Below are 25,088 nucleotides of genomic sequence, written 5' to 3' on the forward strand. Positions count from 1 at the left end.
TACGCTCATTACATTGATTTGCTAGCAAATAAACAAGCTCGGAAGTTTAGAAGTTGCGCATGCTTTGAATGTGATACCAAGTGATACGTGGACGTGTGCTCAATAAAAGATGACGTGCTCTAATTTCAATTGTGTCTAAGTCACGTTTGGTTAAATGCCAGCCTATCAAAATCAAAACCCAAGCCTTAACTAATCTGAGCAGTCACAGAAAAAGATAAAAATATGACCTGCCTGGAAAAAAAAGGGAAAATTGGGAATTGTGAGCAATTTTGGACCTTCTTTCTTCTGTCGGAGGGGGAAGAAGACAAGGAAAGAAAGGAAAGGGGCAGAGTAAATTGCAGCTTGCTCAAGTTTTTGGATTGAATTCTGAAAATGATCCTTTTAACAGTGATGGGCTTTGAGGCGAGGATAGGGGTCACACGCCATTCACAGCGGGTTAAATAGACTTTCATTTAAAATTACATTCTCCATCTAAAGCCCCCACCACCACCACCTCCCTGCATGGTGAAGTCCCCGCGTGCAATCCCGGCTTCCCTTGCGGCACCTCATCACCCTCACTTTATATTAAGTCAGGCCCTTTTTTCCAGCAGAGAGCAAGAGTGACAGCCAGCATGCAGCACATATACAGTACATTACATTCTCCATATTTTTATGAAAGGGAAATGTTATCATGATAAAAATGTCAAGCAATTACTTACATGATCACATGATGTAAAAATACTTTATCCGGGCTTCCCATCTAAAAGAATAAAAGCAATGTATTATTCAAATTTGCATTATGATATCGCTATGAATCTTATATTCACATTATTGCTGCTGTTGTTTTATAGATCATATATTGTCATGAGGTTTTCTTATATTTTTTTTACTAGGAAAGCAATTGGGAAATTCAGTATTTTTTATTTTTGTAGCAGACCTATAGACACCGTTCTAAAAGGACCTGTTTATATTATGGTAAAATAAGACTGGGTATAGATGCAGCAAAAAATATATGTATAATGTAAAATAATGTATTTGTTTTTTTACATTTTCCCACAGGCACTTGCCACTTAAAAATAAAATTGTTTTATGCATTAGGTATTTATCCGTTTGAATAAAACAGAGTTTGTCAGTCAGGAGAAAATATTTGGTCTCAGTCAGTACAATTAAGTGATACAATAACAGTCTAAATAAGATTAAGGTTCATTCCGTGTATTCCATGTCAGCGTTTGTCGCCCTCCCCTCAAATTAACCTTAATGTAAAATATATAAAGCTGCTCCTCCGAGTCTCCCTCGACACATGCGCGCTCAGCCCCCATCGACCAATCAGGAGGCGCCTAGCGAGCCAGCACGTGCGTGTTCGCGAGCGTGCAACTGTGCGTGACAGAGCTGTGGAAACGCAGCGAGGTGCGAGGCAGGCGAGCCCCGTCTTGACCGCAGTAGACGAAACACCAAGTGGCCCGAGAAGAATCGACATGAGCGGCCACTTTGACGAGGACGTCCACGAGAGGAAGGGTGGCAAGTCCCCCACGCTGCTCTCGTCCTATTGCATTGACAGCATTCTGGGGCGCCGGAGCCCGTGCAGGGTCCGACTTATAAGCGCCCTGCCCGCAAGAGTGGAGAGCGACAAGACGCCGGAGGGTACGTTGGAATTTTTTTCTGCCGTTTACGCGTTAACTTTTGCAAATTAAGTGAGCTATACACGTTTTTAATGAGCAATATATATATATATATTTTTTACATTTAGCTTGTGTTGACATCTTAACTTTCTGGTGTTTTTATTGCCATAACTACATTCGTGCTATTTTCTATACTGCACGTTTAAAGTTAATAAATTTTGTGAATAACGCCTATAAAAATAAAACACACAAATATGTTTTTACATTATTACCTTATGCTCACCTGTTATGTGTCCTTAAGGGACTACAATATTTTTATTTGGTAAAAGTTAGATCTACAAAAACAAAGCTGATGTTCTTTTTACAATTGCATTAAGCACAAAAAAAATATGCAGCAAACGACTTTAAATATCTTTGATATGTTTTAGTCAAAACAATTCTTTATTACCTTTACTGTGCTGCTGTCATGTTGTTTAATTTAAAATTCGAGCTATTTGATTAGTTGGTCCATTTATGTTGCGTTTAGTCATTGTGAATAATTATAAAAATCACGACCGTTTTGTTTGTACATAAATTAATTATTATGGGTGGCCTAAGTAGTATGCAAAATATTCGAGTGTAGGTAATTGTTTTGCAATGGACTGAATAAAGTTAAATTGGCTTTTTGAGGTTAAGTGCGTTTGGGGGCGGGCTATAGGAAATACAATCAAGCTGTGAAAGTATTTTTTTTTTAAATCGCACTCATTATAATCCCTCGATGGAAATGTCATTTTTACACTGTGCTACACACCCTATATAGAACCAAATCACACAAGCGGGTATACAATATGTCAGAGTGAAAGAGGGGCGGTGCCTTGCTCAAAGGGCACCTCGCATGCAGCACATAAGCATCTTTTGACATTTTTGGCTTTGAACCGTAATTTTAGTATTTTTTTTATTTTAGTAACACATTTTTATTTTATGAGGAGGAGCTCGGGTTCTTCGAATTAACGCGTTTTTCTGATCAGGGCCGACCAAAGAGCTTTCTCTGAGCGCTGACATGCACCTGCCCCCGAAGCTCCGCCGCCTATACGGCCCTGGAGGCAAATACCTCCACGAGCAGGCAGACAAGCTGGAGCGCGAGCGGCTCCTCCTGGAAGGCGCTGCTGAGAGCCTCAAAATAATCCAGGCGCCGCAGGTGAGCATCAGCCGCAGCAAGTCGTATAGGGAGAACGCGACCCTGAGCCAACCCGAAGGCGAACGGAGCCCCGGCGAGGGCTCGGAAGACGGCGGCGCGCCGGGCCTGGTGGAGCTCGGCGCGTTAAAGTTCGACGAAGACGCGGTGAAGACGGAGGAGGAGAGCTGCGGAGACGCGGCTGCAAGCCCGTCGCCCAAAGAAGAGGAGAGAGAGGGTTTAAACGCCGGGGACGGGGACGTGAGGGACGGGGAGGACAGCGTGTGTCTGTCGGCGGGCAGTGACTCGGAGGAGGGCATGATGAAGCGCAAGCAGAGACGATACAGGACTACCTTCACCAGTTACCAACTGGAGGAACTGGAGAGAGCTTTCCAAAAGACGCACTACCCCGACGTCTTTACCAGGTAACGCCCTTCATTTATTTTGCCTGCGCAATATTGTTTTTTACTGACAAAAAACTCATTTTAGTTGATGCGAATTATCTAAATGATCAGTAATGCTATTTTTATGTTATTATTATGAAAAAAATATGTATATAGAGTATAATTGCTAATGAATTAAAACAGGCAACATATGCATTCTTCACTTAACTAATGCGTGAATTAGAAGCGATTTCAATCACTAAATAATCCCCAAACTATTTTTTTTAAAAATCCCCAAATTACATTTCAGTAACTATCAAACATTCTTAAATAAACGAATGCAGGGAAAAATAATTATAATAACTATTTGGCAGGTGGGTTGTAAATTCATATATCCAGCATGACTGATTTGAATTTGTCTTCTAGAATTGATACAGCCTATTTTTCTTGAAAATCAATCTTTTTTTTTGCAAGATATTTCGATTGGGATTACAGTATTCATATTTTTCACCGTGTACTTTGTGGGTCTAATTTGCACGGCAGCTGAAGGGAGCTTCAATTGCTTTTGTGCGTGGCAGACTCGTTTGGATGTCATTATTCCAGCCATTATGTTGTTACAGTGACAGGGCCGAGATGGAGGGAGGGAAGAAAAAGAAAAAAAATCTAACAATCACTAGGCCTATTTCCACGTATTGCAGACAGGCAAAATAGAACATGTGCAATGATGTCTTTTAGTTCTAGCAAGTGGGAGAAGAAAGAAAAAGAAAAACGAAAAATTGAAGAAAAATCAAGACTATTTTTGCCGCTTTTGTTGTTGACAGGGCACAACAGGACAGGACAAAACAATTCAAAACGCTGATTTTTTTTCTCCCCGCTTTGTTCTTTTATTTCAGGGAGGAGCTCGCCATGCGTTTGGATCTGACCGAAGCCCGAGTGCAAGTAGGTGTCTATCTCTAATGTTAAATGTACAATAACAACTGTCCTCCCACTTATGTTATTACGTCACGACTCACTTTAATAGGAAAAATCCAAGTCGGGAAACAGGAATGTTTTGAAGGGGGGGCAGTCAAATATGCATGATCAAGAAATGCAATATTAATTTAAAAATATATCTTGCCTTAAAGATAATTCTCATAAACACTGACAAACTATATAAATACCTTTCACTAAGATGCAGTTTGACAATTTTGAATATGCTGTCACCTTGTGGTTAAAATAGCAACTCTGCAATTTTAAGTTTTTTTTTTTTTTTTTTTTTTTAAAGATGTATGGCAATTAAGATTATCATTTTATTTTGATTATCTGAAACTTCCGGATACTAAATGCGTCACGGCTGAGTGGGAAATTAGAGGCGTTCATTTATGACTTTAAAGCGTGTTTAATGCAGATGAGTCAACCAAGAGCGTGCGCTCGACAAGGGCCACTTCCGGTTATTGGTGCTTTATCTCACGCGTGATCGCTTTTTAGCGGCAATTAAGCGATTCATAAAGCGCTCACTTAGTGCGCAAGTAAACATAATGTCGCTGTTTGGATTCCCATCAGAAGGGAAAAAGAGGGGAGGGTGGGAAGGGAGGGGGGGGGGGGGTAATGCTATTTGATTTCCTATTCTGTGATTGCAGTTAGACCCGCATTGATCCCACGCTTTGCACTTGGGAGCGAATGAGAGGCCATTAAAGGTGTTTGCTCCTACCTCATCCTCCCCCCTCCCTTTTTTTGCGGCCCACTCTTGCGCTAGCGCACTGAAAGCCTGCGCGTGAATGTCCAAAGCGGGGGCTCATAACCACAGAGACAGTTCAAACACGACTGGAGGGTCAATAGCCGACGGTGATACAACAGATGTCTCTTTAGGGGGCTGTAGGTGAACAAATCACTTAGCGGGCGCCATCAGGAGGTGATAAAAACTCATAAATTCCACCGGGGCTGTGTAATGCTAAATAGCCCTCTGGGAATAGTGCGTGCGCGTGTACTGTCCCTGTCGCTCAATCACTTTGCTCCTGTTGACATTTTGCTCTTTGTGCGTCTGCAGTGCAAACTGGCCCGCAGCGAGAGTGGGTGCGTGGGAAAGTTAAATACTCCCACTTGCTCGACATCGCTTTAAAGAATTTAATTTAAAGCGCATTAATTGTCATTGGAGCCAGTTCAGCGGCAATTTTGTGGGTCTTTAGTCAACAGAGCTTTTAATTACCTCGACCAACCCCCTCCAACCTAAACCCGGCTATAAAAAAACAGGGTTTAATTAGACAGATAGTAGATTTAAGGAGCTGTTAGTTGGCACGGCTTACCTTGCGCCTAATTACCGTAATTCCAGTCCTCCACCTGAAAAGGACAACAACATTTAATACTCTTGAAGGCAATTCATCATTGCTGTGCTGCAAGGTTATAAATAAGTAAAATTGAAAAAACATTTTCATTAATCAGATCAAATGAAAAGAATGCAGTTCAAAATTAAAATAAACTACATCTTAAATGTATTAAAAACGAACTATTGTTTATTATTGTCTGTCAATTATATCATACGTGAGCTTTCAGAGTTCATTTTAGATGCATTTTGGTATTTTTGTTTGTCCGTATAAAAGACACAATACACAATACTTTTTTTAATATTTCATTTGACAAATACTATGTGTATAAAAATTAAAACGAATAATTCAAATGAAGCATTTTCACAAAAACACCCCTGCTCAAAAATATATAGTATATTTAAAAAAAAGTCAACCAAATAAATGAAAAATAACAATGAAAAATCCTGCTATGATTTAAAAATATCAGATCTAAAATATCTGCATCATCATATGAGATGTAATACAAAAATGTCTCAAAAAATTATCAATATAAAAAAAACTACTTGTGATTTGTTGAGAGTTGTCCATTTTTTTCCAGGCTTAAAAAAAACAGTGTAATAAATAAATGACATTGCCTGTGTTCCTCCAGGTGTGGTTTCAGAACCGCAGGGCCAAGTGGAGGAAGCGTGAAAAGGCGGGTGTGCAGGCCCACCCAGGGGGCCTGCCCTTCCCGGGCCCTCTGGCAGCAGGCCACCCTCTCAGCCACTACCTGGAAGGAGGACCCTTCCCGCCTCACCCGCACCCCGCCCTGGAGTCGGCATGGACGGCAGCCGCAGCCGCCGCCGCCGCCTTCCCCGGCCTCGCCCCGCCACACCACAACGGTTCCGCGCCGCCTCTCGCCACCCCGCTGGGCTTGGGCACTTTTCTGGGCACGGCCGCCATGTTTCGCCACCCGGCTTTCATCGGGCCCACTTTTGGGAGGTGAGCTCCACCTGTCCTATTTCTATTCATTTATGTACCCACAAGCCACTTTGTGAGCAGGAGCAGGTCACCCTCCAAGCACTCCGACTAACGCCAGATGCTTTCACACTTTGCTATTTATCTTAGCGTCTGATTAGAAATGTGTTTCACTGCTAACCATTCGCAGTGTGGTGTGTAATCACTGCCAAATGTCTTAATAAATTAACCAAATGTGTGATGGTGCAAAACAAGCTGTGAAGAGGGCTGACACTGCAAACACCACATGTCACAATTAGCTCCTCATTTGGGACACCGAAAGCCTCAATTAACTGGAAATGTGTCTTCTGCCATCACACTTTCATATTCTGATGTCAAAGGAGCTTCAGCTTGGAGAGGAATTAAAAGCACATTTTTGGATGCAGGCTCTTCTCCAGTATGGGTCCTCTGACCAGTGCTTCCGCCGCCGCCGCCGCGCTCCTGCGGCAGCCCGCTCCACCTGTGGACAGCTCCCACGCCGGCAGCATCCTCCCAGACCCGACCCCCTCTTCCGCCCCCTCATCCTCAGCTGCGGCTGACCGTCGGGCCTCCAGTATCGCCGCCCTGCGCCTCAAGGCCAAGGAACACTCGGCTCAGCTCACCCAGATCAACATCCTCCCTCCCGGCGCCACGGGGAAGGAGGTGTGCTGAACATATTGACGCCTCCCTCTCTCCTGTTCTACCATACCCCCCCTTGCCACTCCGAACGTTGGAGCTCTTTGACCCCCAACATAGTAGCACGACCAAAGTCACACAAACACTGACTAAAAACAGAAGACACAGCAAGCGTGGGTGACTCTCTGGCCGATCCAAAAGTGTCCAAACACAGTCACAAATGCCATCATTCAAAATATTAAACAGACCCATATATGACATTTCACCTTATACAAAATTGGTTTCTGAAATGTAAAGGACTAAAGGTTCCCCGCGCTTGACTAAAGAAGTTTTTATAACAAAATGTCATGAAAAAGCACTGCAACAACTAATATTAAGATACAGTAGATCAAATGTAACCAAATTATGAAGCATGAGTTAAAAAAAAATAGAAAAAGATTCACTCACACTGTTGCTCTGCTGCTTCCGTTCACATGAAGGCATCGATGCGGGCCGGCCACCTGCCCGACCACACAGAACCAAAGGAAACTGGTCCACAGACCTGACTTATGTCTTCTCTTCAAGCATTAATCCTTTCACGCTGCTCACCTGTCCTCAGGACACACACGGCATCCAGCTGGGACGTCACAAATGACTGCGTGAAAGAAAGCTGTACATATTACGTAAAGAGGGAGGACAACATACAAGAAAAAAAGTGATCCATTTTCAAAACAGAAGCTTGTGTATATTTCAGGAGGCTTGGGATGTTTTGATAATTTGCACTCGGTGTAGTGTGTGATGAATGTCGCCCTGTGTAGAACTTCATCTGTGTTCTAGGAATGATTAGATTTTTAGATCATTATTTATGTCCAAAGCACCCCTTCCCACTGAGAAGTCTAATCTGAATAAATGACCTTGATGAAATGAGTTCTTCATTCAGGGCTGAAATGACGTGAAATGTTATAGAACTATTAATAAAAAGTGTTATGAGCAGATCTTTTGGGTTTTAAAATTCTTAGAGGATTTTGTGTTTGCTGCATGTGGGGCAGGGAAAAAAAAAAAAAAAGTGGGTGACATATTTCATTTGTGTCTCTCCTCTTGAGGCAAGTTGACAAAATAGAGACCATATATTCATGAGCTTAATCCCCAAGATGTGAAAGGAAGCACAAAGGCGAGGAGTTTTCAATTAGATCCACCACTTTAGCTGGGCGGGTGGCGACAAAACTTCCTTGAAAGAAAGGCTTAGAGGCGCTAAATTGGTCTTAACATCTGTAATGCCGTGTCGCTGGAAGTGAGTCCTCTTTGTCATTAATGAAGTAACAAACCACTTCATCAGTCGGCTTTCACGCATATCCACCTCGCACGGTTAATACCCCCCCCCTCCTCCTCCCCCCCTCCCAAAGAGGATCTCACTTGATGCGGGGACTATTACAGCAATCAATGCGCATTCTCCTCCGTTTGACCCATCTTTGGTGCCCGTGTAAATCGCGTGAAATTACCCTGAGGATTAATTTAGTCCTTCTTTTGATTGAATGGCGCAAAGAAAAAAAATCTCCGTCTTCCCTCGGTGGACTTGTTTTACAGGTCCGACACCTGTTAATCACTCAATTTACTCCAAACAAGAGGGAATCAGAACACAGCCGACGAGGGCGGGAAGAGTTATATTGGGCAAATTACTCGGCAGATATTCAGACGCAGCTGCTGCCGGAAAAATGATGCTTGTATATTTTTTCGACGTATATAAATGAGTGGACAGGTTTTCCCTTAAGGAGCTTTGATCTTATTTCGAACAATGAATAGCAAAGCAATTTGTCGCTAATATATGGAGAAGGCCTCGAGGTGGTGTGTGTGTGTGTGCAGATGACCCGCTGGCAGTGAACTAAAATATTCTTTGCAATGCAAAAAGGCGAGAAAAGGGAAATGCGTGTTAGAGAGAAATAGTCATTAGAAAGTCACACTTGTTAGCTGTTTTCATTCAAGATAAGGAATGCACTGACTGCTGGGATTAGCTGCCAAAGCCTCAAAGGGAGGCACGCCGGCATTATTCCATAGACTCATGTCAATTAGCAGTGGCGTAATGCGGGGATGACAATAATGGCATTTCCATTCATTTAAAGGGAAAATCAACCCCTAAATTTTAATGTTTTGCGCAGCCCAACTAGTCTAAACAGTGAATATGAATTAAACAGGCAAAAATCGACTTGTTTTTATACATCTGAGGGGGCGGCCATTTTGCCACTTGCTGTCGATTGAAAATGACATCACAGTTCTCATGTCACCACCAATCACAGCTCACCAGGTTTTTTGAAGCTGAGCAGTGATTGGTTGTGAATTCTGTGATGTCACTTTCAGTCGACAGCAAGTAGCAAAATGGCCGCCCCCTCAGATGTAGTAAAACGGGTGAATTTTTGCTGCTTAAGTTCCACAAACACAAATAGGATGCCGTGTTTCGACTAGAGTTGTTGTTTTTTTGCGGTTTATAATTTGTGATCACAAAATTAATTTAATAAAGGTTTTCATAACCACATTTTTTTTTTAGGTGTAGCAAAAACAGTCGTCTATTTGAAGTGCTGGATTTAGTGATTGAAAACATCCCTTTTGCTAGCTCCTAGACAGGCTAATCTAGGTGTCCCTCCCACTGGATGCCATACTTACCTCAACCCATACCCACCCTTCCCTCCCTCCCTCCCTCCCACCTCCTTGTGGACTTGATTTGGCCCCTGATTTGGATTCCCGGGCCCTCATTTCTCACACCACGTCTCTAGCAGAGAGGTGAATAGGTCCAATCACTCCACGGCCTCAGCCGGTTCAGTCCTCACTCACTCGGTCGCTTCCAATGCGCTTTGATGAACAGCCCCCACTCCCCTCCCTAGGCCCCGGTGAAAGAGCTGAATAGCGGGGGCCACGGCACTCCGCTCCCCTCTCGGGTTGCCCCTTAATTCCTCGTCTCCCTTGCTCTCATCCAATTAGCTCAGTGTATTAAGCGGTTTATCGTCTCATAACCGGCCTTTCAGCTCCAACAAGGGAGACACTTTGCAATAGGACCAGCTCTCCTTTTGACACCCTCTCGGCCGCTTGTAGTTCCAGCGCGCTATGAATAACAGCCACAGAATGGAGGACTAATTCCCTCATCAAAGCCTACCTTGTCCATCGCTGGTCAAAACGACAAGCAATAAAGCTTAACACCACAATACAAAAAGACTTGTTCGACCTTATTAGCTTAGCGGGGTCGAATTAATACGAGGGGACTCCGTTTGACTGGTTTACGGCGGGACCGGGACAAAACAAGGCCCTCGCTGCTTGTGAGAATAGCAGGCTTCTGCTGGGAGATGTGGCTGATTAGATCCAAAGAGCAAAACAAACCAAAAAAAGAATAAAATCAAACAAGCTGAGCAGCTGGAGGAGACGAAAGAATTAAATAAATATGTAAAGTTCTTGCAACTCAAACACACTTTGGCTGGCACGCAGCATGTTCGATTCATTGCGAATCATGATTTAAGTGCTCGGTCCACTTCAGACTGCCTTTGCAGGTCACAATGGTTTCAAGTGATTTGCGAGGCGGCCAGCGTTTATGGAAATGTAAACAGCAGGACAGGAACAGGAATTCAATTGAATGCATTAACAACGAATACTTGGTGGCAAATACTAGAACACTTAATGGACTAAACTTTACAGCATAGGAAATTTAACCGATTGTGCGGAATAACCACATGTACGTCACCGTTAAAGAGATACTTGACTTATTTAGCCATTTTCAGCGGTAAAACGGCAATATTTGGTTTATAATGAATTTGATAACTTGATCATCTTTCACAACACATGAGCTCAGGTAACAAACAATGTGACGTTCACAAGCTAAGAAGTGATTGGTCGTTAGCTGAGCACGTGACATCATTTCAGGGCGCGGCCATTTTGTCACCCGCTGTCGATTGAAAATGACATCAGAGCACGTGATGTCATTTTCAGTCGACAGCGGGTGACAAAATGGCCGCCCCTGAGATTGATAAAAACGGGTGAATGTTGCTGCATCTGCAGTCATAATTAAAATATTTTACCTTGACAATACCAAACAAGTATTAATTCAGTATCGGTCATTATTATTGCAGTTGCGGTGATCCCATAAACAATTTTCGTCAATGTCTTTTGTGTCACTCAAAACAAAGCCGCATTAGCATGTCAAACACAGGCAGCGTCTAGCAACACAAATGTCAAAATAAACACATTTTTAAGAATCTTTTTATTATTTCATTATCAAAGAGCGTCTCAACAATATCAAAACGACGATACGAATGAGTCGAGTAATTACGACACCGGGCAGAAAATGACAAGCGTTAAAAACAGTTGTGGGAGGCGTGAAAACAGTTAAACAGAAGCGGCGCAGCAGAAAATTTGCTGTTCGATACCGAGACAAAAGAGTGATGGCACGGCAACACGTGTGGGCCCCCCTCACTTAAGTCTACTCCTGGATCCTTTATCATCCTACCTTGTGACACGCACTCACAAGTAGGATGAATGGAGGTAATCAGAACAAGTGTTCATTGGTTTCAGGCATCCAGTAGTCGGAGTGGCCGAGGTCGCTATTATTATCTAATTAGGGGCTTTTGGACAATACGGAGTTTCTCTGGAGAGAAGTCATTTTTGTACACACACAGTCTAGTAGTCTGTCATTTAGATGTCATTACTCGCCTTTTTTTCCTCTGGATGATGGAGGTCAATACATGAAAGGCCTGATTGATTTGGCTTTAAAATGTCTACCAGAACCATTAGATGAACAAAGGAATATAATACGACGTGGCATTTTTACTTGAGGGAGGAGAAGGCTTGGAAGAGTTTGGCCAGGTTAATTTCCGAGTAGCCGCTGGCGGTGAGCGCTTTCTCCGGCACTTCCTTCAGAATCCGGTACACATCTTTTTCTTTGTTATACCAGCCGGCGCGAGCTAAAATGGGAAAGAAGAAATAAAAAATAAAGATGTCTTTGTTACATTCAATTATCATGACAAACATAAAACTGTGGTGAATAATAAACCTAGAGAGTAGGTATTTACCTGGAGATGCTTTGCTATCTCCCTGTAATGCTATCACTTTGCGGGTCGGGATGGGGATCACACAATTGGACCGAGCGTTCGATGGCGGCGCGAGCACAGAGGAACAAGAGATCGATATAGTCCGGTGAGAGCGTTAAGTCGATACCTCGCGTGTTATCCCCTCAGGTGGGCCACTGTGAGATGACTGATCGCATGGCGAACAGGATGGCCGCCATTGGCTACATTTTGGCGCTAAAGTGAGGAGTGTGCATCAAGTGTCGTAAAACTGTGATGGCACACTGACCTAAGAAGTAAAATGGCGTAGGAGAAGGGAAGGCAATCAAGAACATGTCAAGTCCGAGGCTCATCTGATTACACCGTTCTCAGGTGGAAGTCAAAAATCTCATATTGCTCCATTCTTTTCTGATTACAATTTATCGTATGATTTATAGTCTTCTCCACTTTCACACCAAGAACAAACTTATTTTAACTTCATTAAATCGCAAACAGTTTTGGGAATTGTTTTTGAGGTAGTGGCAACGAATAGTGTGTGTTAAACACATTAACCCAGAAAGGTACCGTAAATACGAGACCCTTAAGGAGGTAATGGATTTCGAGAAGCCTGCACTGTAAACACACGTGTCCAAATTGTCCATATGGCCCATATCTCCTGTCTTGTTCTTCCGTCTTCCTGCTACATTAGTGGGTGCTGTGCTGTATAAATAGAAGCCTACTGAGTGGCCAGGGAGAACAAAGGTTAGATACACAGAAACGCACACACGCACACACCTGACGCGGTTGCCTTCAACGGCATCGGCAGGTATCACGAGAACATACTAACATGGATGGTCGGATGAGAAGGAAGACACAAACGAGTCTATTTAGCTGGGTAATAGAAGGGGGGGAGGGGGGGGTGATGATGCATGATCAAGCCAAAGCAATCATGTCATCATTTCTAAAAAGCTAGAAAATCATCCACCCCCCCCGACCATTGCTCTTCCCTCCCCTCGCTCCTTTCTCACTGATGCCTCAATCACCATTGGTGAATAGATAAAGGATTTAAAAGAGGAATAAAAATAGAATGGAGAACAAGTTTAGGAGGAGTTCAGGCAAATAACAGATAAGTCTGGAAAGCGGAGATAAAATCGTCATAAATAGTGGCGGGTATCCACTGGTGAGAAGAATTTAATTGTTAAGATGCTTTTTGGGCTTGGTTGATGGAGAAATCTGTGTAGTCATTGAAGTTATCAAACGTTAGAGAATAATGTGATTTAAAAAAATAAAAAATAGAAACCGCATTCTTACAGATCAACAAATCAATTATTAAGCCCGTCTGTATGATAATAATAATAATTGTTAGAATGGTAAAAGCACCAAAACGGGATTGTCACACTTGCTTACCCTTACAAAAATATCCACGCACACACACGGGCGCGCAAAGTGAACATATCAGAGGTTATCTTGGCTTTAACTAAGGTGTCGCCACACAGCCGAGCAGGCTTTAGCAGCAGTGGGCGCGAGGACGTCAGGGCTCCGCACGCTCTAACTAGGTGTAAATACAATAACAAGCCTGTAATTAAGTGAACATGATGAAGTTAATGGAGATCGGCCATCGTGTCGGCCGCCTACATGAATATTCTATTAGGCTGGTGGTGGCGGGCAGCTGGAATAGCAGTTAATTTAATCACCACTCGGAGCACGGGGGAAACTTCTTTGTGTGAGTGTAATTGCACAGAATGAATAATTGATTCGACAATCGCACCCACGGACGTGGAAAGGAAAGGGAGGATGAGGAAAGACAAGGAGTTGGAGAGAAGGAGGAGGGGGTTGAACCAAATGCAGATAGTGCAGCTCAAAGACTATTTGGTTTCATCAATGCGTCCAAATTACATTATGGGCTGCCCACACTCAAAGATGCAAGAGATGCAAAGATGGCAAGAAATGATTGGAAATCGTAGATGCCGACAGACGGGCGTCGTGTTTTCACGAGCGGGCGCCGGTGGTGTGTGCATAATCTATTAGGAGCTCTCCTGCCGCGGATGAAATTACCTCCATGTTTTACTCAACCGCAGCAATCAGGCACAAAAACGACACGCGCGTGAAGATAAGACGACGCTCGTTCCGTGTTCTATCCGCGGCCTTTCGACGACAACGCGGTTTATTGTGCTTGCTGAGCGTACGTACAAACAAATCCAGACACATTTGAATGAGGCTAAAAACTGAAGAAGAAAAAAAAAAACACAGAAATGGCCACGGAATTTAAACGAAGGCCTTTAAATCCAAAATCTGAGCACAAAAAGGAACGAAAACCTTTTGGGGGTGTTTTTGGCCAACTCGACAAAAAGCATGTTAGACAGTATACAAAATTGCACGTGTCATCCCTGTAATCTCAGCAATGTGGCCGGCCCCTGGGTGAGTAATGCAGTAATGTGTAGTATTATGGCCACAGGACAGAGGAGAACATCTTAAACCTATACTTTTTGATCAGCATGAATACGCGTGTGTTCATAAGCAAAAAAATATTTCTTGGAAAAAGACTGACAGTTCAATATCACAAAGACATTAACATTAATTCTACAATATTCTTAGGAAATCACAATGTCCCATCACAGGTGATGTTTAGAACAGGCCCAAGTGGTTGTGAATGTGATGGGGCTACCTGGTGACCCCCTCTGTTTCGAGGATCTGAATTTCTGGAATATTATTTGGCGTCTCATTTGACATCAAGTTGGCTTTGCAATTGTAAAACGGTCCAAAAGCTGGCTTCTTACAGAAGGTGTTCTATTATGCTGCGTCGGGAGGTACAATACGAGAGCGAACACCGGAAGAATAAGTGGCGGCAAAATAAAAGGGAGGCGAGTCAAGAAGTGATTGGCAATGATTGCCTGCATCCCGGCTTGAACAAAAATATAATAAGAAAGCAAAAGTGGGGCGCTATAATCACGTTAGTAGCCCCGCACTGGTCCCAATCCCTTTATTTTAGCGCCTTCCATCATCCGAGTGGTCATCTGCTGATTACAAGTTATATTTACCTCTGTTGTCTCACTCCTGCCCAAGCGTTCAGGCATACATACATACATAAATATTTAATCAAATAAATAAATCACTTGGCGGAGCGGTCCTTCCTAATCAAGAGACATCAATCAGGGAGAACTACGGGTAAAGAGGCCTCGCGGCTTCCGCCTCCCGAGCGCGCCCGGCGACTGGAGTAGCATCTATTTGAGACCAAAGGGGGGAAATATACGCTCCATGTCCCATTACAGGAGAAGGGCTATCCTTTCTTCAGCGCGCCCATTACTTCCCCTATCATTTCTCCAAATCTAAAACCTGTTTTCAATCAACACAGCCAAACGAGTGCCTGTCGAAGAGAGCGAGCGAGAGCGAGCGGGAAAGGTGGACACTGAGGGGAAGGGCTGGCTGGGGGAGCCGGAGAGATGGAGGGCTCTTTCCGCCGTTCTCCCAGTGATTGGAGCATTTTGCATTCTGTACGTGTGTGTGATTGAATCCGTCTCCTAAATTAGGGCTGTTGACTCGAGGAGATGAATGTCCTTAACCCCCCCCTTCCCCATGTACAATGCCCATACTCGGGTGCGTGTCGTCCGTGTGCGCACGGGGCACCGATGATGAATATTTTAAGTGCAGCCTGGGTAACAGGCTTACTCGGAGCCATTGATTGTTAATGCTATGTTACATTTACAACATTTGGGAGCAAACGCTGATGGGGGGGGGGGGGGGGAAATCAAAATTCAAACTGCAATTTCGCTGCTTTGATTTCAATTCTCAAAGCAGAACCCGAACACAAACATCAAAAAGGAACGAGATGTCGGAGCAATGGGTGCTACCACGATAGCTACGTTAAATGATGTATATTTTCAAAATGATTTCACATTTAATAAGATGGCACTTGGATGTACAATGGTAGCATCCGTGGTGTTTCTTTGCACGTGTGTGTACTCACATTTCTCTTCTCCCTGTAGTAACTTGGTCACTGCATAATCCCAGTCGAAGATGAACCTGTAGAAGCAGATCTGGTTGTACAGGGCCTTCTCCGAGTACTGCAAAGAGATGCCGACAGAAAACATTAAAAGTTTGTCGTATTGATGAGAAAACACTGAGGAAGGAGAAACCGGTGGAACATCTTGCGGTTCCTGCGTGACGCAAGAAAACAAATTTGCTTCTTTACTGCAATTAACTGACAATTGGGTGAGTTGAGTAAATGAAGGAAAGAAAGGGTAAAAATAGAAAGAATGAGGTAAACAGAATGAGAAGAAAGGATCAGGCCCCAAGCACCCTCCCTCATAATAGTTTGTTGTGATACGCCATTGTGAGCCAAGAACGCGAAGCGCCGAGGCTGTCAATTTGATTAGCCATTATACGGCATGTTTAATTGCAGTTATTGGATCGGCATTTCCCCGCTACGCTGGAGAGGGCGCGCTAAGCCCCGACCCCACGCCGACGTCAGGTGTGCGCAGAGTGCTTTATTATTACCGCCGGGAGGACGAATCCCCCGACAATTCCTGCGTGTCACCGTCGGAGCGAGCGTGTACCCATTATACCTGCCAATCGACCACCGGCGTAATTGTAATTTCAGTTTTTACTGCGGCGGCATAATCAAGTGGCAAGAGCGTCTAATGTAGCTGCGTGACTGAATATGCGTGCGTGTGTGTGTGTGAGGGGAACGGAGGTGTTTAATGGCCGTCAAGGGAACGCACAGCTGTTGACCACTGATGCGCCGCTTCGCCAACAACCGAACCATGCAGGACCGATAATGGAGCGGCGCTACCGGTTGCCAAGGTTGTGCAAGCGGAGTCACACGCCGGTGAAAGGGGGGAAAAAAAAAAATAACATGCACCAAGTTGGAGGCAAAGCAAAAACAGACGCACACACATTCAAATATAATGCTGATTATAGGTGAGCCAATTGCAGCTTTCTGATTGACTGACAGGTGTCAGAAAGGCGTGGCTAAAATATTACAGGGTTGTTATTGAATTTGGAGCACCTCAACCCCACCTTTCTTCAGCGTACACGTACGTACCCGCGGCCGCCTCGTCATTCAGCTCGCCGCTTTGTTCCCGCTCTGACACCATTTCAATTTGCTCCACAAATCTGCAGCATTTTCAGCCTGACTGCCTAAGGAGCAAACCAGCTGTGAAATTGCCTCTCTCCCGGGAGCGCAGGACCCCCACCCACTCCTCGCCATACCCTAGCTTGTCTCCGCCCCCCCACCCCAACCACAAATGCATGCGCAAACAACAGTTAAAGAAAAAAGGAATGTCATATGGAAAAATAGGATTCATAAATGGATCCCTGAATCATTTCGAACTCCTCTCGAGTTGCTCAAAAAAATAACATCCCAAAAACTTGTGCGTCTTAAATCAATTAATGAAAATGCAGTCGCCGCGACAGCGTGATTGCGGGGGCCAAAAACCACATCGAGAGTGGACACGAAGGCCGTGTCAGCACATTTTATTTCCCGACGAACATTGTGTTCAAACCGCCACGCCTCGCGAGTGCAGCTGCGAGCGAGCGGCAAGCGAGGACGCCTGGATGACGGCGAGAGACCAACATACATTTTTCCCTCAGCTGTGACTCGGGTGGGCTTTTAAACTTTTTTTTTTTAGCGATGCTATGAGCGTTTACGAGCTAGTCGCGCTGATCAGCTTCACAAGACACCGTAATGAGTCAATATATGTAAATCTTTACTAGGCAAACACGACGGGAAACAAAGGCATTTAACTGGTGCTCTCGCCGGCAAGCCTCCAACCATTCAGCACCGGTAATTTCTCTATATTGAAAGGCATAATTGCCTGCTATTTGAAGATATTCATGCCCAATTTTTGAAATTAATTTCAATTGGGGAGAAATGTAGAAATGTCAGCTCCAGTGAAAGGGATTTGATTTCAATTATCCTCGCTCAAAGGACTGTGATTTCCAAATACACTTAAGCAAAATTATGACAAGAATTTTTGTTCGGCAAAATTCAGTGTTTAAAGAGCGATTAGGCGATAATGGAGCAGCTTTGAGGCGGCGCTGAATGCAGCCGTCTCCCTCTGAAAGGCACTCAATTATCTCTGATTGCTCCCGCTATAATGTATCAAATAGAGATACCTGCTATTGCCGTAATTTGTGTGAAAATTAACACGGTGCAATTTCCACTAGAGGGAAAAAGGGAGCTCTAATGGGCGCCTGAGCGTACATCAATAAAGCGAGGGGGGATTGGTGGAGGAGGAGGCGAGAATAAGTGGGAGAGCTAACGAGGGAGGGGAGGGAAAGAAAGTGAAAAGAAAAGAGCAGGGGCAAGAAAGCGGTGAATAAAAGGGAAAAGAAAGGCAAAGTCAGGAGAGATTTCAAACAGGGTGTGGAAGGAAAAAAAAAAAAAAGAGGCTATTTGAGTTAAGCGCCGCGCGGGTATGTGGGTGGTAGCCGACGATGGAAAGGAACGGCGAGGGAGAAGAGAAAGAAATTTAATTTACTGAAAATATTACAAATTGCACCTGTGCATAACTCCTGCAAATTACCAACCAATCAAGGCAGAGTGCCTATTACTCTCCCATTACATGGAGATCAGATCACACTCTCAATCTGTGTCCAGCCAGTTATGGTGGAGGAGGAAAAGGCAAAGTGAGATGGATGGAAGGAAGAGAAATGGTAAATGTACCATGATGCTAAACAGAAAAAAAAAAAGGAGCCAACAACAAGTGTATTTACATTCCAGTGGTGGCTGCAGCAACAACAAAAAAAACTGATTGCGTTTCTGGCTCATCAATTGTATTAATAACGTTATTATCTACTGTGAAAAGTGATTGTCTTCTTAAAGTTCCTGTCAACTGAGAACATACTGCAGCTGACCATCTTCTTTAGCCTTCTGAGTAATATGGAATGACAAAGTGTGGCGCTAAACATTACGCTCGGGGAGACGGTAAAACGTAGAGTCTGCAACACTCGTGGTGGAGACGATGGATGAGTGAGCGCGGGGTGAGTTTTTATTCAGCCTACAGTTTAAAGTGCCACAGGTACACCAACAGCCTCCTAAGTGGCTACGGTGACAGCAGAAATTGGGCTTGTGGGTTACAATCTGTCGCCACAGAGTCACAGACAGCAAAGCATTGAGCGCAGTGGATTAAAAAAAAAAAAATGAGGGAAAAAAAAAACTGACAGGAGTTGGGGGCAATGGTTAAAAAAAAAAAAAAAAAAAAAATGGGACAGACTGGACAGTCACATTCAAGTTAAGAGCGAGAGTGTTGTTACATCCAGTGGTCAAAGTATTCAGACAGTGGCTAGCATGAAGTTCCAAAACTACCGAGTAGCATATAGAAAGTCTTATTATATGGTGCTGGTGCACGTTGAAATGAAGTATAACACTGATCAATAGATATTTGTATCCTTCATGTGGAGACTTTTCAGCTCCACAGCACCACCATCTGGATAAATCCACCAATAATTAGAGTGTGTTTGTGTGACGAGGTTCTTGTGCGTTACCTCGGGCCTGAGGGTCGCTCTGCTGCAGCTTGGGCAGATGGGTCCATGGCGGGAGAAAGCAATGGGCAAGCGCCTGATCCGGTTTTGACAAGCCTGGTCCTCACACACCAACCAGCCCTTAAATAGACACATGTACATCAATTTATAATCAAAATGTTTTTCAGGGATGGGCAAGTATTATGTTCAATAAGTGGCAGGGCACATAGGTTGAATGAGGAGACCCATCAATGTGACAAAATAAATCAAACCTGGGCAATCAGGCAGTAGATTAATTTCAGTCGGGTGTGCGTTGATATGAGGTGAACTTCTAAAAATACTGCAGCTTGATGCTCTTGGCGTTTAGCTTGTCTTGAGATTGTCCACCATTTTCCTTTATCCAGTACTTTTTGTTTGCTATGTTGCCTGGTAGCGTACTTGTTGGATTTGAGTGGTTTTCTTTATTGTGCGAGAAGAATGCTTATAGATCTGCTACACAATTTAATATTTTAAGTGCATGAAAGGGGACATGTTTTTTTTCTCAAAATAAACGTGACGCTTCCTGCAGAAACAAGTTATAGATCTCCAAAATATAACCAGCTCACTTAAAAAAAACACACACACAAACCGAGCACAGCTGTTACAACAGGAGGTGGAATTTGAGATTGATTGGTGTATTGTAAAACGAATGTGAAGATACAAGAAGAGTTATTATTGGAATTCTTACGAGAATCGTCCTGCTGTCTGCCAAACGCCTGCTGGACACAGTAGACACCCAGTTTAGAGTTAAAAAAAAAAAAAATCCTGCTGCCTCCAATAATGCTACAAGAGCAATCATAATTCAGTTTAGAATATGATTTGTTCAAAATCTTCAGCGTGTTCTTTTGAAGACTATTAGGGGTTGAAATGACCCTAAATGATGAGAACAAGCGGTACAGAAATAATGGATACAATGTATGTTTTCCTTGTGCACTTGTCAGACAGGCAGCTCCACGGGCAGCCGCAGCTGGAGGGGGGTGGGGGGGTCCGAGCTGGGTTGAGTTAGTAACCCTGGACAGGTGCTGTGGTCTGCCTGCTTGAAACAAGCAGCCCACCCACCCCCATTAGCTTCTTATGCCCTGTTATTACTAAATGGGGAGGGGGGGTGTTAATGCCCAACTAATGACAGAGCGTAAGAACCACAGTCATCAATGCCCGGACTTCCTTTCCTCAATGCACAAATAAATCCCTTCGGCACCTGCAACTTCAACACTCCTCCCAAAGCTTCGAAAAAATAAGGCTCAAGTTAAAATGATGCTGAAATTTGGAAACGATCTCAAAAGTAAAGTTCAATTGAATCTATGAGAGAAGCAAAGAGGTGTGAGAGGTGCCATCTAATCAAGGTATTTTGCCAGAGTTGGGAGTGGAGGTGTACAGTCAGACGTGGGTGGTGGCATAAAGGCCCATAATTGCATAATTACACGAATGGATGCATGTCATACTGCATGCGGACGGCAAAATGACTTCTACATAATTTAACGAAACAAGGAAAGAGCAGGACTCGGCAGGGTCCTCGGAAATAGCTGTTCAAAAACCTTCCTGTCCGCTGAATTGATTTTTATGTCTTTAGATGTGCCAGAGGATCACTCAAACAAGAAAATTGTACTTCCTGAAGCAAACAATAAAAAATACGACATATGAGGAATGTAAAGTTAGTTGACTTTGTTTATTTAATCGACTGTTTTTATTTCTTAAATTGACATTGTGTATCGCAGCGAACGCCTTGTCAAGAATTGTCAAACAAAAATAAATTTCAGTTTAGTATTCCTGAATGGCTCGTGTGGCGTTTTAGCGAAGCTCGATCATAAAAATCAATGCTTTTCAAATTTGTTTGAACTTTAACGTGATTAAGTCACGTTAATTTTTTTTTATTTATGATTCCCTCCCTGAGTGTTTAGGTGTGCAATGTGTGCTTTGCCTCTTATGGGTAGACAGGTATAAAAAAAAAAAAATCTTCAACCTCGGAAAATCAGTAAAAATGACAATAGGCGCTATTTGTTGGCGTTATTATTAACATGAAGCCAGCGTGATTCCTCTACCGGTGGATTCCCACTTGCACACAAAACCACAAACACCCGGCTGGCAAAATTGGCAGCTTTAGTCGCAGAAACCTAAAAATCGATCTACTTTCCAAACACATGCAGCCCCACACAAAGTTAAGCTCACACAAGCACATTGAATGGAGCTCAAACGCTTCCACTTTGTACCCACCCCGCTTAATCAAAGCTTCTCAATTCAACACTTTGACCTTTTGTTCGAAACAGGATTATCACCTTCTCCTGTCTTCATTCACCCTTTCTCCTCTCCTCTCTCCCTTCCCCACTTCTTGTCTTGCCCCTCAGCCGGTTTCCAGGGGCGACCCGCACTTTGAGGGTAATTGCAATAATTTGTTAAATGCCATGGCAACGGTGCTTTGACGGGAGGGGTTAAAGAAGAAGATGAAAGGTGGTTCAATGAATCTCTTATTTTGAAAAGACAGCAGGGCCGGAGAAGGAAAAAACGGTTTGCCTATTCTCAGGGTACAGGTTTATTAATAATGATCGGGGAGTAGAGAGGGGGGGGGGGGGATTCACTAATGATTAATGTCCCTGTGGTTGAGGATGCCAACACAAAGGTAGACAAGTTCCTAGTGACCCCAGACACACACAAAAAAACAAGTGCGAAGCTTTGCCTCTCTGGCCAGACAAACAGCTCTATTTGAACTCTCCCTCGGTCTGAAAGGAATCCTTAATTACACAATATTACCCCTCTTCATTGCCTCGCTGTGTGTGCTGTGTCCACTGCAGTTCAGCCATCACTGCTGTGTATGTGTTGCTGTGTGAGGTGGTAGCAGCTGTTTCACACATTGTGACAAAGGAGTTGAGAGGGACTCGTTCCCCGAACATTCACCCCAATAATTGATTTCTGTTCAGCACTGTGGGAGAGTAACGCATACACGCACGCATTTTTACAGACAGTGCATTCCAATCTCTCAGGTCCAGAAGTTGCCAGAGATTCCTGAGAGAAAGAAAGAGGAGTGTGTGCAGGCATATTATGTCTGCAACACTTTTGCCTCATAAATGGAGTTTCTGTATAAACACACTTGACCATCATTAAAAGTACGAGGTCTTTTATTGCTACTTGGCGCTATTTAGTTGTGACATTTAATTCATTAAGTCACCAAGTGAGTATAGCAGCCATTCATGTTTATAGTCAAAGAAGTTCGCAAATATAAGCCATCCAGATATATTTTTTTTAATTAATGGGGTTAAAATTTGGATTAAATGTCACATCATTGTTAAAGTATTATTATTTGTCACTGCTGATTTTCCACTAACCAACGCTAACAGATATACTGTTAAAATTACACATTGGTGAGGTAAGGGACACTTTTGGTATTCAAAAGTTATAAATTGGCATTTGAGTATTTTCATGGCTCCTGATCCAAACAAATACACCTGGCGCTCTCTTATTTTTGCAAGCATAATGTGCTCTTTCGTGGAAAATGTCAACGCGGTGCCCCCGCTGGGGTTTGCTTCTCTTTTGTCCGATACAGTATTTTTTTTTTTTGATTGCTTCCCTTACCATTACTGCATGGGCTGCCTCAATTTTCACATGTGAGGAATAATTTAATACATCTTTGTTCAACGAAATGCATACCGTTATTTAATCAAATGAAGCCCATTCACGGGAAAAATACAATGCAGATTCAAATGAGCAGCATTTTGAAGATAAAAGTGGCTTGCAGCGCTGTGCAAGTCAAGCTAGTTGAAACTTAAAATGGATTCCAGGCCCCACAGACGGTAGGTGTGTGAAAAATTCCAGTGATTTATCATTGGCAAGGGTACACGGGTGTACTGGACCGCAAACAGAAATACTCACAGAGTAGTATTTCTTGATGTGGCGTCGAATGTCAAGAAGCAGTTTGTTGCTGATGTTGAACGCGTAGTCAATCGGGCGGCCGCCGCAAGGCACGTGACAGCATCGCAAAAAGCTGGGTTCCAACTTTGATCCCTGAAAGACAATAGACATCACTTCAATTAAAAAAAAAAAGAGGTAAAAACAACACAAATTTAAAAAAAATAGCGGCCATTTTGCCACTTGTTGTCTACTAAAAATGACATCACACTTGTCAGGTCTTTGGTGACAACCAATCACGGCTCAGCTCCAAAACAAAACAGAAGAGACGTGATTGGTTGTCATTTTTAATAGACAACAGCAAGTGGCAAAATGGCCACCCCCGGGAATTTTTGCTGCTTAATTTGAAAGCCGTGTTTAGACTAGTGGAGGCGCAAACAACATATTATTGTAAAGAATATTTTCGGGTTGACTTCCCTTTTAAGAATAAAAGGAATAGTACAGCAGCGGGACTTATTTCCATTTTAAATAGGTGGTGGACTCCTGAGGCTTACGCGAGTCAACTCAACACGCTGCCTAACAATTAGACAAAATAGAACTGATTTAAACACCCATTTAAATTTCAAACTCAATTTAACTGACAGCAGCAAAGAAAAGCTTTCAAAGACAGTCACATGCAGACTGACACCCCCCCACTCAGCCTACATCAGGACTTTTTTTTTTTTTTAAAAACAAAGACTTTTTATACTTTCGTGTCAACTGCCTGCCTCCCCTAAATGCGGTTCAATGAATTAAGTCTCTCCATCTTTGTTTCATTCCTTCTCCTCTCGACATGACCTCTTCCCCTGCTACTTTTTTAACTCGCTCGCTTCATTCCGATAACAGACATCCACCCCCAAACAAAATTATGCACCTCCTTACTTTACTTGCCAGCTCTTTAATGACGGCGCAATTAAATAAAACTATGAAACACTCGTCTTGATGTCAGGCTCGCAGAGGAGTTGCAATTAATCTTGTGTGCGGGGCTTACAACGTGACCCGAAGAACATATCTTTGACATCCGAGCCTCCTTCTGCCTTTAAAAGCACACGTTAGCGCCCGTCAACCTTTTAAAACGGTTAACTATGTCAGATGACTGTTATTCATCTGCGGCATGATAATGTGCATGTTGATTTAACTGGCCGCGCCGCTAAAAGTGAACTCGGGGGAAATCCCTGCCGTCCCATCCACCTTCATCAAACAACTCTCCTCCCCTGTCTGTCTGTCCTCCATCATCTGTCACCGCCTCCTCCTAGGATCCCTGGCGATGTGTCAAGGCCCATCTGTCCTCCCCTCTCGCTGAGCTGTTAGACCATGTTCACCCTAATTAACTTACCGTCTTATCAGTGACTCACATGAACAAAACAATACGACATATCGTGGATAATTACGTCTTATGATTGTACTTGTATGATTATTTTTGAACATGAAAGAAGACTTGGCTATTTATTTATGTTGTGTGTTTTCCAAATATGGCCGAAAGACTTAATTTGTTTAAGCCAGAGGATACGGGGGGATGTCAGGTTTATTAGAAAACTGGAAGACAAGAAAAGTCTGTGTGCCCTCCTCCTCATTAAAAGCTGATAGCGCGCACATAACCTTGGCCTGACAAATGGTGGATCTGCGCATATGTTTGTGTCTACAGAGCGTCAGGGGTTGAGGAGAAGCTTTTCAAGTTGTGGTGTCCA

At 43.4% G+C, this 25,088-nt stretch overlaps 2 protein-coding genes across 3 annotated transcripts in view; one reads left to right on the forward strand and one right to left on the reverse strand.

Annotated features, from left to right (window-relative positions):
- Positions 1 to 1,273: 1,273 nt before the first annotated feature.
- On the forward strand, positions 1,274 to 8,001 carry arxa (aristaless related homeobox a). The gene is made up of 5 exons (XM_049749353.1): positions 1,274 to 1,620; positions 2,606 to 3,176; positions 4,028 to 4,073; positions 6,066 to 6,397; positions 6,799 to 8,001. Exons 1-5 carry the CDS (start codon positions 1,455 to 1,457, stop codon positions 7,061 to 7,063), a joined length of 1,380 nt encoding a protein of 459 aa, XP_049605310.1. The 5' UTR covers positions 1,274 to 1,454; the 3' UTR covers positions 7,064 to 8,001.
- Positions 8,002 to 11,226: 3,225 nt separating this feature from the next.
- pola1 (polymerase (DNA directed), alpha 1) overlaps positions 11,227 to 25,088 on the reverse strand; it is a 28,966-nt gene continuing 15,104 nt past the window's right edge. For both annotated transcript variants that reach the window (XM_049748750.2, XM_049748749.2), the window contains 4 exons: positions 23,386 to 23,517; positions 19,510 to 19,626; positions 15,989 to 16,085; positions 11,227 to 11,943 (listed from right to left, as the gene is read on the reverse strand). In XM_049748750.2, the coding sequence (XP_049604707.1) occupies positions 11,807 to 11,943; positions 15,989 to 16,085; positions 19,510 to 19,626; positions 23,386 to 23,517 (483 nt within the window). In that variant the 3' untranslated portion in view covers positions 11,227 to 11,806. The remainder of the gene's footprint in view (positions 11,944 to 15,988; positions 16,086 to 19,509; positions 19,627 to 23,385; positions 23,518 to 25,088) is intronic.

The sequence above is a fragment of the Syngnathus scovelli genome, chromosome 18 (genome assembly GCF_024217435.2).
Source record: "Syngnathus scovelli strain Florida chromosome 18, RoL_Ssco_1.2, whole genome shotgun sequence".
Classification (NCBI taxonomy): Eukaryota; Metazoa; Chordata; class Actinopteri; order Syngnathiformes; family Syngnathidae; genus Syngnathus; species Syngnathus scovelli.